Source organism: Bos javanicus, chromosome 9 (assembly GCF_032452875.1).
Source record: "Bos javanicus breed banteng chromosome 9, ARS-OSU_banteng_1.0, whole genome shotgun sequence".
Classification (NCBI taxonomy): domain Eukaryota; kingdom Metazoa; phylum Chordata; class Mammalia; order Artiodactyla; family Bovidae; genus Bos; species Bos javanicus.
The window spans coordinates 72346842-72361395 of record NC_083876.1 but is presented as its reverse complement, the minus strand read 5'-3'; the positions used below and the strand labels follow the sequence as shown (position 1 = coordinate 72361395).

Here is a 14554-nt window from a genome sequence, read left to right as displayed (position 1 = left end):
CGCTAAAGAAATGATGCTTTCAAACTGTGGTTTTGGAGAAGACTCTTGAGAATCCCTTGCACAGCAAGGAGATCAAACCAGTCAATCCTAAAGGAAATCAACCCTGAATATTCATTGGAAGGACTGATGCTGAAGCTGCAACTCCGGTACTTTGGCCACCTGACTCATCGGAAAAGACCCTGATGCTGGGAAAGATTGAAGGTGGGGGGAGAAGGGGATGACAGAGGATGAGATGCCTGGATAGCATCACCCATTCGATGGACATGAGTTTGAGCAAGCTCTGGGAGATAGTGAATGACAGGGAAGCCTGGTGTGCTGCAGTTCATGGGGTTGCAAAGAGTCAGACACACAGGAGCCACTGAACAGCAACATTACCAGAAAATTCCATTAATGTAGACCATTTATGTACTTATGTATGAAATATTTTGTGTGTATATCTGATGCACTAACAGACATAGAATGATGATTTATTAGTAGATGTTTTTGTTGTGGGTGGGGTTAAGAACACAAGAGGGGTTAAGAAGTCTACCCTCTTAACAAATTTTTGTGTGAAATAATGTTAACTATAGTCACAATGTTGTTAGGCAGATCTCTAAAACTTAAACTCCTTATATAACTGCAACTTTATACACATGGTATGGCAACTCCTTATTTCCCCTTCCCCCAGACCCTGGCAATCAACATTCTACTTTCTGCTTTTACGTTTCACTACTAATGCCTCTAGTAAGTAGTATCATGCAGTATTTGTTCTGTGTCTGGCTTATTTCACATAGCACAGTGTTTTGAAGTTTCATTCATGTCATTGCATATGGCAGGATTTCCTTCTAAGTCAGAATAATATTCCATTGTATGTATATACTACATTTTCTTTATCCATTCATCTGTCCATAAGCATTTAGATTGTTTCTACCTCTTGGCTATTGTGAGTCGTGCTACAGTGAATGTGGGGGACGCAAAGAACCCTTTGAGATCCTGATTTCTACACATCCCCTGATGGTAATTCAGAACAAGAGAAAGAGTTTGTGCCAAGTTGTAAATGAACACACCGCTTCCTTCTTTGATAAAGACTTGCTCTGGAAAGAAAATGCCAACAGAACTAAACAATATAGTTAGTGACAGTCTTGCTGCAGTAGAAGGTGTATTTTGACTATCTTGAGAGTACTTTGACTATAGCTGGAATGGAAGAAATTTATCCTTTAAATAATAAACACTAGGGAATTTTCACAGTAATCAAAATATCACATTGCGATATATATATATATATATATATGTAACTTCCACTTTAACACTAAGATTTGTATTTCCCCAATTGAAAATATGTTTGAAAGCTAAACATCACAATCATAAAATCGCGCACACACACACAAAAAGTAAATAAAATGATCATTGCATGTCTGCAGTTCTCTGGTATTTATTGTAAAAAGTCTATTAGTTGAATATGCATTAGGCAGTCTTTAGGTTAAATAAATAATATATATTGCATATATGCATGTGCTACTATTTTAAATACAGATTCTGTTATAATGATAAAATAAGAATTCATTTTAAAATGCAACTGGATTAAAAGTAGCTCTTCCTTATTATGTGTTTTCCCAAGCATATATAGTGAAAGTACTATCTCTATTATATAGAAGTCCAAAATGTTTTATAAGTGATATCAGAATATACATTACATAGATACATTCGCTAATCCTGGTGGGGAGGGACTTCTGCATCCAGGCGTGCAGTTTGCATACCACAAAAGGCACAGGAAGAGGGAGAAAGTGGGAGAGGAACTCTAGTTCCCAATACGCTTTGGCAGTAAACCACATCAGGTCTGGGGTCACCATCCATCCCAGTTTGTCCAGGACTGAAGGGTTTGCCAGCATTTGAGGCTTTCAGTGCTACAAGCAGCATAGTCCTGGCCGAACCAGGAGGGTAGGTCACCTTAATCAGGGCAGAGATGTGCTGTATGTGCAAACTTCAACCTTGGAATCTTGCCCATTGATCTGTAGGCCTGAAACAGTGAAGCCATTTTTTCACATCACTTCTTTCCTCCTTATGTTTTCAAGGTGAAAGAGCCAAGTAATCACGCCAACATCCTGACCAAGCCTGACCCAAGAACCTTCTGGACTAATGATGACTCAGGTATTTTTGGAAAAGTACATTCTGGCCCTATGCTCTACAGGAAGTATGCTCTAGTAATAACCCTACATAAAGGCAAGGTTGAGGAAAAATTTTGGCTTTACTTGCTTTTTTCGTTATACCTAGTGCAACACTAGAATGTACCTCACAATCACTTTTTTAAAAGTCCCTTTATAAATCTTTTTTTTTTCAATATCTAAAGCATGTATACCATTAAATACAGCTTGATGAATTATGTATATCCAAGTGTTGAGGGAACAAAGCAACGAGTCTATTTCATGGAGTACAGGACAGAGAAATAGAACAGGGTGGGCAAATACAGGGGTTCCAGTGTCTCTTCCAGGGTGAGGAAAGATTTTAAAAACCCTAAGTGAAAGTGAAAGTCGCTCAGTCGTGTCCAACTCTTTGTGATCCCATGGACTATATAGTCCATGGAATTCTCTAGACCAGAATACTGGAGTGGGTAGCCTTTCCCTTCTCCAGGGGATCTTCCCAACCCAGGGATCGAACCCAGGTCTCCCACATTGCAATCTGATTCTGTACCAGCTGAGCCACAGGGGAAGCCCATTAAAAACCCTAAGGCAAGTCGTATTCCAAATACTCAGTGGAGGGCAGATGTGACTTGTGCTATCAATCCCAAACTATACATCTAATCAGAATCAGAGGAATGCCACTTTCTGAGTTTGGGGAATATGCTTCTGTTGTATAATTAAAAACTGCACTCCGACCAAAGGTGGAGTGTGCTTTTACAGGAAATTGAAGACGCTTTTTCATTCTTTTTCACAAACACATTGAGCCGTGAGGCCTAATGACATGAAGTAATGACACTAGAAATGAGAAAGCAGCAAAATAATTAAGACAGTGGTACTAGAGCTTTCACCTTCTCTATTTAAATAGGGCCTAATTAAATGGAGAACAGTGGTGACACCTACTATTTGTATTAGGTCTCCTGGTTTTACAAAGTATGCTCGCAAAAATCCAATTCAAGGTTTGGGCCAACCCTGTGAAATAGGAAGGGCAGCCTGTCCTTACACCCATTGTGTGAGAGATGAGATCAGGTGCTGAAAGAGGGTAGCTGACATCCAAAGCTAATGAGCAGAGAACGCCAGGGCTGGTGGTCGGATGGAGAGCCTGCATGCTCGGTTCTGCATTACTCTCCCCAGGAAGAAGTAGCTCTCCTTTGAGAAGCAGCATGAGCTAAATTGGTGCTTTAATCTTTTATTTATAAAAGATTGTCAAAGACCATGCCTATTTGCAAAAGCGGGAGGGGTTGAAGAAGAGAGTGAAAAACTCTCTGCTGTCTTTTTTTTTCAAAGACCAGGCTTATAGTCTAAACTTGTTATCAGTTTAATCTGTCAAAAAAGATGTTCTGTCTTTTATGTCTTTTGAAGAATGATGAAGAAGCATGAAAGTGAATTGGCCTGTTTATGCCATCATTGCAGTCCATTAATAATAGTATAGCCACAAAATAAACAAACCGTCCACTGGCTAATACTGCTGTTAAGATCTACAGCACTTATGTTGTAAAGAAGCTATATTGAGCAAAACATTACAATCAGAATATAAATGATTCTTAAAGTTAAGTAAAGAGAATGAGATGAGAAGAGAATCTTTACAGGCCAGATCAGAAAATGATGCTCAGGCACTTTTTGGAGATGAAGAAATTATGTTACAAGAAAAATGAATGCAGGACATGTACAGAAATGGTGATAAGAATCATTCAGAACTACTCACCTTAGAAACTCTGAAAACTGTTTGTGTCATCAGTGGGGTTACAAAGAGAGTATCCCTTCTGTAGTAGCAGGTCATCTAGTAAAGATTCTTTCCAATAATCAATTCTGAGACTCAGGTCTATGCCTAGTGCTTTGGTGGGGGGAGGTAGTTTTTCAGTTACTGAGACATGGGTATTAAAATCTCTACTTGTAGTCATAGAATGATCTTTTGCTTCTTAAAATTCAGTCAATTTTTGCTTTATCTATTTTGAAGTGCTAATATTAAGCACATACACTTTTATAATTGTTATAATTTCCTGATGAATTGTATTCCTCTTTACCTCTGGTAAATCTTCATTTGAAGTTTTTTTTTTTTTTTCCTGACATTAATATAACCAAGTCAGCCTTCTGATGCCTACTTTTCACATGGTATATATCTTTTCTATCCATTTACTTTCAACCTATCTGTGTCTTATAAAGTTCTTCTCTTACAGACCTCATATAGTTAGGTTTTCCTTTTAAAGATTATCTGACAATCTCTTCTTTTTACTTGGAAAGTTTGGACCACTTCAGTTCAGTTCAATTCAGTTGCTCAGTCGTGTCCAACTCTTTGCGATCCCATGAATTGCAGCACGCCAGGCCTCCCTGTCCATCACCAACTCCCGGACTTCACTCAAACTCACGTCCATCTACCCAAACTCATGTCCATCGAGTCAGTGATTCCATCCAGCCATCTCATCCTCTGTTGTCCCCTTTTCCTCCTGCCCCCAATCCCTCCCAGCAAGTCAACTCTTAGCATGAGGTGGCCAAAGTACTGGAGTTTCAGCTTTAGCATCAGTCTTTCCAAAGAACACCCAGGACTGATCTCCTTTAGAATGGACTGGTTGGATCTCCTTGCAGTCCATGGGACTCTCAAGAGTCTTCTCCAACACCACAGTTCAAAAGCATCAATTCTTCAGTGCTCAGCCTTCTTCACAGTCCAACTCTCACATCCACACATGAACACTGGAAAAACCATAGCCTTAACTAGACAGACCTTTGTTGGCAAAGTAATGTCTATGCTTTTTAATATGCTATCTAGGTTGGTCATATGGAGAAGGCGACGGCACCCCACTCCAGTACTCTTGCCTGGAAAACCCCATGGACGGAGGAGCCTGGTGGGCTGCAGTCCATGGGGTTGCGAAGAGTCGGACACAACTGAGCGACTTCACTTTCACTTTTCACTTTCATGCATTGGAGAAGGAAATGGCAACCCACTCCAGTGTTCTTGCCTGGAGAATCCCTATGTGTCTATGGGGTCACACGGAGTCGGACACGACTGAAGCGACTTGACAGCAGCAGCAGCAGGTTGGTCATAACTTTCCTTCCAAGGAGTAAGCTGGACCACTTAACTTAGTGTGATTGTTAGATATAACTATACCGTCTTAGTATTTGTTTTCCTCATGTTCCTTCTTTTCTTCATTTGCTGTTCTTCCTTTTATGACCTCTCCAAAATCATTTGAGTATTTTTAGAATTCAATATTAATTCATCTACTGACTTAGTGGTGGCTCTGAGGATTAATTAATAATTTTCAAAAACCATTATAGAAAACTTGCTATCCCACTCATCTTCCCATCCTTTACATTATGATTCACATATATATTACTTCTACATATGAAATTAAATCTACAGTATAATAGATTTAAAGGAAAACAAGAGGAAAACTATTTTTTGTATTTTCCAAGATATTTACTATTTCTGATGTTCTTTATTTTTTCTTGGAGATCCAGTTTTCCTTGTAAATAATTTCTTTTTAACCTGGAAAAACTTCTTTTAGCATTTCTTATGATGCAGTGATTCTCTAACAATGATATCTCTCAGTTTTCTTTTATCTTTATGATATGCCTTTATAAATGAAAATATTTTTATTTAATTCTTAAAGGATTTTTTTATAGGTATAAAATTCTGAGTTAGATGACTTTTTTTTTCCTTTTATCGTTTTGAAGATTTGGTCCATGGCCTCTGGTCTCTGTAGTTTCTGATGAGAAGTCAGTGATGATTTAAATTATTGCTATTCTGATTATAGTATGCTGTCTTTCACAGGCTGCTTTAATTTGTTTTTAATCTTTGGTTTTTATCAGTTTGTCTATGATATATCTAGACTAGAATCAATGTTCTTTAAGATGTAGATCTCTGAAGTTTAGAAAGTTAAACATTCTTCTAGTCTATTAGCAGTTTTGTTAGAATTTGGATCTGAGGCATGCAATTTTTTCAGTTGTAGTTTCTACACCATAGCGTGCCCCTTCTTTATCAGGACATCAGCACCCCAACTAAAACTTCTCCTAGATGCCTTCAATTCTGTGAGGTGTAAGCATAAGCCAAAGCAACTCTGCAGCTGTCCTTCTGCAACATGCAAATTTATGAGCCTGCAAATGGATTCTTTACAAAGACAACATTCTAGGTCCAGTATGAATTTTATTAGGGTGTATGTGTGTGTTAGTTGCTCAGTTGTGTCCAACTCTTTGCAACTCCATGGACTGTAGCTCACCAAGGCTCCTCGGTCCATGGAATTCTCCAGGCAAGAATACTGGAGTGGGTTACCATTCTCTTTTCCAGGGGATCATCCCAACCCAGGGATCAAACCCAGGTCTCCCTCATTGCAGGCAGATTTTTACCATCTGAGCCACCAAGGAAGCCCTTTATTAGGGTAACTTTTACCAATTCCTAAAATAATGGTGATGAAATGATTCCACCATTTCCTCCAGAAAATATATATCAGTGAATGGAATATTTCCATTCAAAGCCACCCATAATCAGAGAGTATTTTATTTTCATTTAATCTAATGTACAGTCTCTTGATGTACTGCTTTAAGTGGAGTTCAGTGTTGAAGATAACTAGTCAAGATGGTTTGATAGAAATAGAAGTTAAATTTAAAAATCTTTTGTTTTGAAGTAGGGAATTACTGAGGGTTAGCTTGCCTTGAAATCTGGTGAAGTGGCCTTAATTTTCATACTCAATATCTTTTTGCATGATTGCCAGAGGATGGGGCTGGTGTGCTCAGTTGCCATATACATATATGGTGATGGGAGAAACAAAAGTAATTTTTAAAAGCTTTTTTTAAAAAAACACATAATATAAAAGTAGTAGCATATGTTCATTATAGAAAAGAAATGGAAAATTCACCACCCATAATCTTCCCACCACACTTCTTTCATTCTCTCTCTCACTCATTCCCAGCATTTGTTCTGACAAAAAACAAACAGGCTGTACAAGTTTAGGCTCTTTCCTATTATCTTTGTTTTTAAGCTTTGAAACCTGATTTATTTGGTTTTGCACACCTTTGTTTTTCAATCTCTGGTCCTGCAGTATCCTGTAACATCCTCTTAAATGAGAATTTCAAAGTAGGATGAGTTTCCCGACACTTGGAATGTGTGTTTTTCCAGGTATTATTATTAACAACACAGATAATAGTCTTTACTTAGAGGAAGTCAGATAATGAAGTGGTTAAACAATAAAGTTTCTTTTGCAAGGGCCATGATTTTAGTGGGCACCTGTTTTGCCAGGTAGGAAAATATAGCTTCTTCATGTTCTCCCTGGGTTCTTCCTTGAAGTCACCTTTTAACAAAATGCAGTTCTACCTTTGGGATGTTCAAAATGTCTAGATTTCATTCAAGCAAAAGTTAAAGAGCAAATTTCATTATTATATAAATTTTTCCCAGATGGAAAATTAAATTTTCCCTTTTATTTTCAGGATTATCATTATCTCTTTCTATTTTATAGTGATTCATCACATTTTAAAATTAAGGGCAAATTTGGGGGGATGTACAAATCAAAATAAAGAGGAATATTCATATTTATTTGGGAGCAGTAATATTTTCTGCACCAAATGTAGAAGTGAAATGATTCATAGTTTAGAAACATATGGACTACAGAAATATGTCAGTGTTTCAGAGAATACATAAAATTAGATCATTGAATTAATATAAGGAGAAGGAAAACTTCATTCCACAGATCTTTTAAAATGAAGAAAACATAATTTCTAGATTGTTTTTCTTAAAAAGCATAACACTCTCATATTTAATATCTAGGAGTTGCTTCATCCCTCAAATATGGCATTATCTGATGAGAATGTTAAATAGATTCTCAAATATGAGAAAATATGAGAAAAGTTAAACACACTCTGCTACAATGGAAACCTTCTATCTGATACTTGTTGGCCAGTGTAGACTTTGTTTCTTGCTATTAGAGATAAACAATTTAATAAAAATCTGTGGATACATGAAGATCTCAGGTAGACTGACCTCATTTACTCAGTTCCTAACTAAAAAAGGTAGCTATCTCAGTGAAACTCACCTTACCCACAGCACGAAATTCCAAATAACACATAATGTCACGGATGGGAAGGGCTTTCCTGATGGCTCGGTGGGTAAAGAATCTGCCTGGAATGCAGTAGACACAGGAGACGCAGGTTTGATTCCTGGAAGATCCCCTGGAGGAGGAAATGGCAACCCATTGCAGTATTCCTGACTGAAAAATCCCATGGATAAAGGAGATTGGTGGGCTACAGTCCATGGAGCCTTAAAGAATCAAACACGACTGAGTAACCGTGCACATGTTGACTGGTGGGAGCAAGATGATGCTAGGCTTTGGAAAGGACAGGGGCATAATCATAAGAACTCTGCATTCCTGGATGCTTTTGACTTCCCCTACCTCTGCAACTCAAACTTTTCTAAATCACACTTGGTATTTATCCCTGCCCCCCCCCACCCCCCATCTTTGATAAGAAAGCCACAGTCATCCTCAGTTTCCTGAACCACATCTCTTCCAGTCAACTGGACTCACATCACAGCTGACCGGCAAACCATCTGGTCATGCCTCCCAGTGAGCCATGCGTGGATCAGCAGAAAACTGCTCAACACTTCACCTTCTGCTGTGGTTAGTGTTGTGAGCTCTTGAGGAAGGCCTCCTGAGTTTGCCACTAAGTTCAATGCTTATTACCTGTGTGACTTTGCACAAATGATTTCATGTGCAAAAATAGAATATTATAATAGGTCATAGTTTTTGTGAAGGCTAAAGGAGATAATTCAGGTAAAGTTATTAATAATTTACAGCTCTGTCAAGCATATGGTTAGTGGTCAATTTATGATGACTCTTCTTATTTGGAGAAAGAATTACGTCATTTCTACAAACCTGAAAACTCATCCCCCTGCCGTATATAAGGTCTGCAAACTATGGGTTGAAAGAAGAGTACATTTTATTTTGTCATTACTCAATATTCCATACTGTTCTCAATCCATTGCTTGTTTATTCTTTTATTTTCTTCTCCCTAAACTAAGAAGCTCATCATCCATGTTATCACACATAGCACTGATAAGCCTTCTGAAAATAAATATATGGTTGGACTGAAAAGAGCCCTCAAACTGAAAAGAACCTTAGACATTGCTTTGTCATTTATATAAAATATCACCTTTGTCAGCAAGAATCCGTATATAGCAAAAAAAAAAAACACACAAAAATGTTTAGTTTTGCATAACTTTAACCATTTACACTGATTTAGAGGGTTCTAAGTTCAAGGACTGCTTGTTTAGTACTGTAAATAAGTGAGTAACAAAATGTCATTTCAAAAGTTTTCTGTTTAAGGATACTTAGAGTCATGGGCATCTAACATTTAAGTTTGACAGCAAAATGTTATCAAATCTGATCTCATGACAGTCCTGCTCCCTGGTGTGTGAATGAATAAGGGTGTGGCTATAGACTCAGCCAGTTCAGTCCAGAGAAACCCCCTCTCTCTCCCTTGAATTGTGTCAATTAAAGTTTACAGTTAGAGCAAAGTCTGTTTCTCTCCTTGTTAAACTCATGATTTTCTCTTCCTCTTGATTATGGCCAAAATTATTATACTTGTTATTTCTGCTGTTTGACTCAAGGCTGTGCATGCTCAGCTCAGTCGTGTCTGACTCTTTGCAGTCCTTTGGACTGTAGTCTGCCAGACTTCTCTGTCTATGAAAATTTTCCAGGCAAGAATACTGGAGTGGGTTGCCATTTCCTACTCCAGGGATCTTTCCAACTCAGAGATTGAACCTGTGTCTCCTGTCTCTTGCTTTGGCAGGTGGGTTCTTTACCACTGTGCCATGTTGGAAACTCAAGGCTACACTAGCAATTTTTTCACAATGGCTAATTTTTCTGATTCCCTAACATTCTTTTAAAATATTTACACATCATAGTATTTCCTTGTGCCCATTTTATCCAAATCATTCTTTTCATGTCTAAGATCTTTGATTTCCATAGTATTAAAAGACATTACATTGTGGTCAACAGATGGAATGGTATCAGGAAATTCCCTCACTTAAAATAAATAACCAAAATAGATTAAACGCAACTTAATAATTTTAGTGAAGTTATTTTTCTCATATTTTAATAAATCTTTTCTCATTTTATAAGTTTATACCAGAGTGATGTGATAGTAGATTTTTAAAAAATCTAGTGGATTTTAGTTACAGCTAATGTTAAAATGCCCTCATGCATTTTATTATTTTAAACATGCTGAAATATTCAGCTTTTGACAGCTTTCTTTTTGCCCAAGAAAGTGTCCTGCAGTACATGATGCATAGACATGAGATAGTCGGGAGGTAATATGTATATCATAGGAAAAATAAATGAAAAAAAAAAGGTTTTTTTAAATTTTATTTTTTTATTGAAGTATGTTGATTTACTATTTTGTGTTAGTTTCATGTGTACAACAGTATGATTCAGATATATACATATGTATTCTTTTCCAGATTCTTTGCCCTTATAAACTATTAAAAAATATTGAGTGTAGTTCCCTGTGCTATATAGTAAGCCTTTGTTGGCCATATATTTCTGTCTTACTGGTGTATATGTTAATCTCAAACTCTTAATTTACCCCTCTCTCCACGCTCCCCTTTAGTAACTTTGTTTTCTGTGTCTTTGAGTCTACTTCTGTAAGTTCATTTGTATCATTTGAATAAAGGGTTTTGGACTGTTTTATCATAATAACAGAAATATTTTAGCCCCATCAAAGATAGACAAAGCTTACAAAATTTGAAGAAAAATGATTTTACAACTTTAAAATTGTACATAAGAAGAATAGGCCAATGACAATAATGAAAACGGGTTTCCCCTGGGATGAAATGGCCCACAGAGAGGGGTGGGTGCAGGATTAGGGAGTGAGGGTACAGGAAGAAAGGGGTAGGATGGATCCAGTTGAAACTAGGAAGAGGGAGGTTTATGTAAATCGGGATACTCAGAGATGAAAATAGAATTAAAATTTAGGGCAAGGAGACCCAAGCAAACTCATTTGTAAAATGAGAGTCTATTGAAGTAAATCCATTCTAAGATTCTTTCTTACTTTGAAGTTCCTTTATTCTATGAAGGTGTGAATTTGAAAATAAAAAGAAAATGCAAGAGGATTTAGGGGAAAAAATGGTTTAGACAGGGCTGGGGCCTTTGGAATAGACTTCAATGAATGTAGCACTGAGAACTCTGACCTTTTCTCCTCAGAAACATATGGCAATCAGTTCTTTATTAAAATTTTGGCTCTTAAAAGAAAATTTTATGTTAATATTTCAGCTACACTGTTCTTATAGGCATTAAATTATATAACATACTTGAGTTATCAAATTGTTCTCCCATACCTAATCTTATCTTTCCAATCACCCTGAGGGATTAACTATAATGAATGGGTGTTAACCCTGAGGACACTTAAAAGAAGTTAAGTGCTCTGCCCAAAGCTAAATATTAAGTCATACATTCTAAAACACTGAGCTGGAAACTCAGATCTCCTGGAAACTCCTCCAATTCTCTTTCTACTGCTTCAAAAGGGTAAGTGGGGAGCTTTGTTAAGGAAAGTAGTTTGAATGTGAACACAAGTGGCTGAGGAAACAGCAGTCAAGGAGGAGATTCTAAGTGACCTGTGAGCTTGCCATTGGGTGGGGCACTTGTGAAAAGGAGGAAATTAAGGCAAAGAGGGGGTTTGTTTTACAGAAATTAGATATACTGTATCTCTTTCTGCCTGGCACTCTGCTAGGACAAGGAAGAGTGCCTGTCACTCTGGACAAGGAAGCAAGAGTTTTCTGCCTTGAAAGCTTAGGTAGACAGACTAGACAGTCACTGGTAGGCTATGAATAAAATAGTGTAAACACAAGTTAAAATCATGATAGTTGCCTGCAGATGAAGGATTGGTTTTTAAAACAGAGAGGCAGATTGTTTTACTGGTTAAAAGTAGAGCTTTTGGTATCAGAACCTACACTTGCATTCTGGTTTTGTTTTTTTTTTAATTTATTTTTGGCTGTGCTGGGTCTTCAAAGCTATGCGTGGGCTTTCTCTTCATTGCTATGCTCAAGCTTCTCACTGCGGTGGCTTCTCTTGGTGCACCAGAGCACAGGCTCTAGGTGTGTGGGCTTATAGCTGTGGTGCAGGGGTTTAGTTGCCCGTGGCATGTAGGATCTTCCCTGTGCAGTGAAGTGAAAGTCACTCAGCCGTGTCCGACTCTGCGACTCCATGGACTGTCGGCTACCAGGCTCCTCAGCAGACAGTCTGTGGAGTTTTTCAGGCAAGAGTACTGGAGCGGGTTGCCGTTTCCTTCTCCAGGGGATCTTCCTGACCCAGGGGTTGAACCCGGGTCTCCCGCATTGCGGGCAGACGCTTTACCTTCTGAGCCACCAGGATCAAATATGTGTCCCTGTATTGGTAGGCAGATTCTTAACCACTGGACCACCAGGGAAGTCTCCTGGTTGTTTTGTTTTGTGGTTTTTAAAATTTTTTATTCAACTACGGCTGATTTATAATATCATGTAAATTTCAGGTATACAACACAGAGACTCATTTATACATATATATATATATATATATTCTTTTTCGGATTCTATTCAGTATATAATAGAGTATAGTTCCTTGTATTATACAGTAGGTCTGGTTTTGCCAATACTAGCTACTGTTGTTTATCTCTTTAAGCCTCAGATCTTAAGAATGAATAAGGGGTTTATAACAGTTTTTCATAAGGTCATTATGAGGATTAAATGAGAAATTGTATAGAAAGCACTAAAGCATAATATCTGCCACTTAGTATAATGTTGGCTATTATAATAAATGCCCTAAACTGTGGAAGTTACAGGGAGGAACATGTTCATTTCTGCTTATTAGTATGTTAGCATCATCTGGCTAAGTGCCTGGCTTTAGAACATGCAGGAGAACTATTCCTTAAAATAATTTATAAGGATATTTGAACATAGTCTAAGAAAAAACTCTACTAACTGATGCTAGTTGACAATGGTAGAGATAGTCTTGGAAGTAGAGGAAAGTCTAGTGAAAAAGAGAAAACTGAATAAATGGTTATTAGGAATATCATAGGGAGGTTCACAGTCCCTAGGATCCTTTTAACACCAACGGAATCTGTTCACAATTCTATGAATAGCATGAAATGAGGCTGGAGGTGCTGTTCAAATAAAAACTCCAACTTTCATATATATACACAATGGTTTCAAACTTTAAAACAAAGAGAAAAGGAGCATTTAATGTGCTGGCTATGAACTCTCCTATCCTTCCTACGCATGGCCTATGAATACAGTAGATCTAAGGTGAGTAGTGGTGGGGTTATTTTTGGAAATGGCAATGGGTCTATAATGGTCCAGACACATGCCGTCACCCAATCTCTTTGTGAGATAAACGATCAGAAAGCAGACTGTGAATATCAGAAAAAAATTGCTCTGTGAAGAAAAATAATTGGTTCATCTGGGGAGGGCAATATGTTAGACCATGTTCTAACACGACTACCTGTGTTAGAAACTTTTACTATTATTCCTGGAAGTACTCTACTTATATCTGATATATTTGTTCTTTTTTGACCTCTTTCTGGAAATGTACTTTCTAGTGTTTTTTAAATTCTAAAATTTTAACATTTAAATAATATTAATATGGCATATACTGTATATTACATATACATGTACATAATTATCTATAACTGTTTTAAGAAAAGAGATGGAAAAAGAATAGTCATTTTGGAGTATCTTATAAGGTTCCTGTTAACCTTATAGAAACTGATGATCTTAAATAATGAAAGTTGTAAGAAAAGAATATGGAGAGTGGAAAGAGATAGAAAGGAGGTACAGGAAAGTGGTAAGTGGGGCTTAGACAGAAATTACGTACATTGGGCTCCTTTCTGCTTTTTGGTTATTTGTTATAATTAAAAGGAAAGTCAGAAGGCTGTGGGCCATCAGTGTTGCTTACAAGAGCAGCTGTGGATATAAAAGTACAGTATTTACAAGGAGGTAAAGAGAAAAAAGGAAAATGCTTTTACTTTTAAAAGGTAAATTCAAAGACTTATTAAACAGAACTTGGCAAACTGGGTTTATGTTGGTACATAGAAACGACATGATTTGAAGAGTGAATTTCAAATAGGTTTCTCATGATGATCTATGTTTGTGTTCTAAGGCTTTAGATTTTTAAGGAATAGTTTATGAATTGTGAAGTAGAATCATTGTAGATATTAATGATAGTAATAGTCTGATATCTTTTAAATCTTCTATAAATGAGGATAGAATATAAGGCAGTTTTAAGCATAAAATTCTATAAACAAATAATACCATAGTAACTTCTTCAGTGACCATATTTATTTAGTGTAGAAAGGGAAGTATTATTCATGATTCCTATCTTTTGCTCACATCTGTTTAATTTCTTCTCTGTAGTTTTCTTGTGATCTTAAAAGAAAGCTTATTTTTATTC

General features: G+C 37.1%; 1 protein-coding gene across 1 annotated transcript in view; it reads left to right on the top strand.

Moving 5' to 3' along the window:
* SGK1 (serum/glucocorticoid regulated kinase 1) overlaps window positions 1-14554 on the top strand; it is a 111216-nt gene that overhangs the window by 80719 nt on the left and 15943 nt on the right. The window contains exon 3 of the mRNA XM_061428036.1: window positions 2052-2127. Within this exon, the coding sequence (XP_061284020.1) occupies window positions 2052-2127 (76 nt within the window). The remainder of the gene's footprint in view (window positions 1-2051; window positions 2128-14554) is intronic.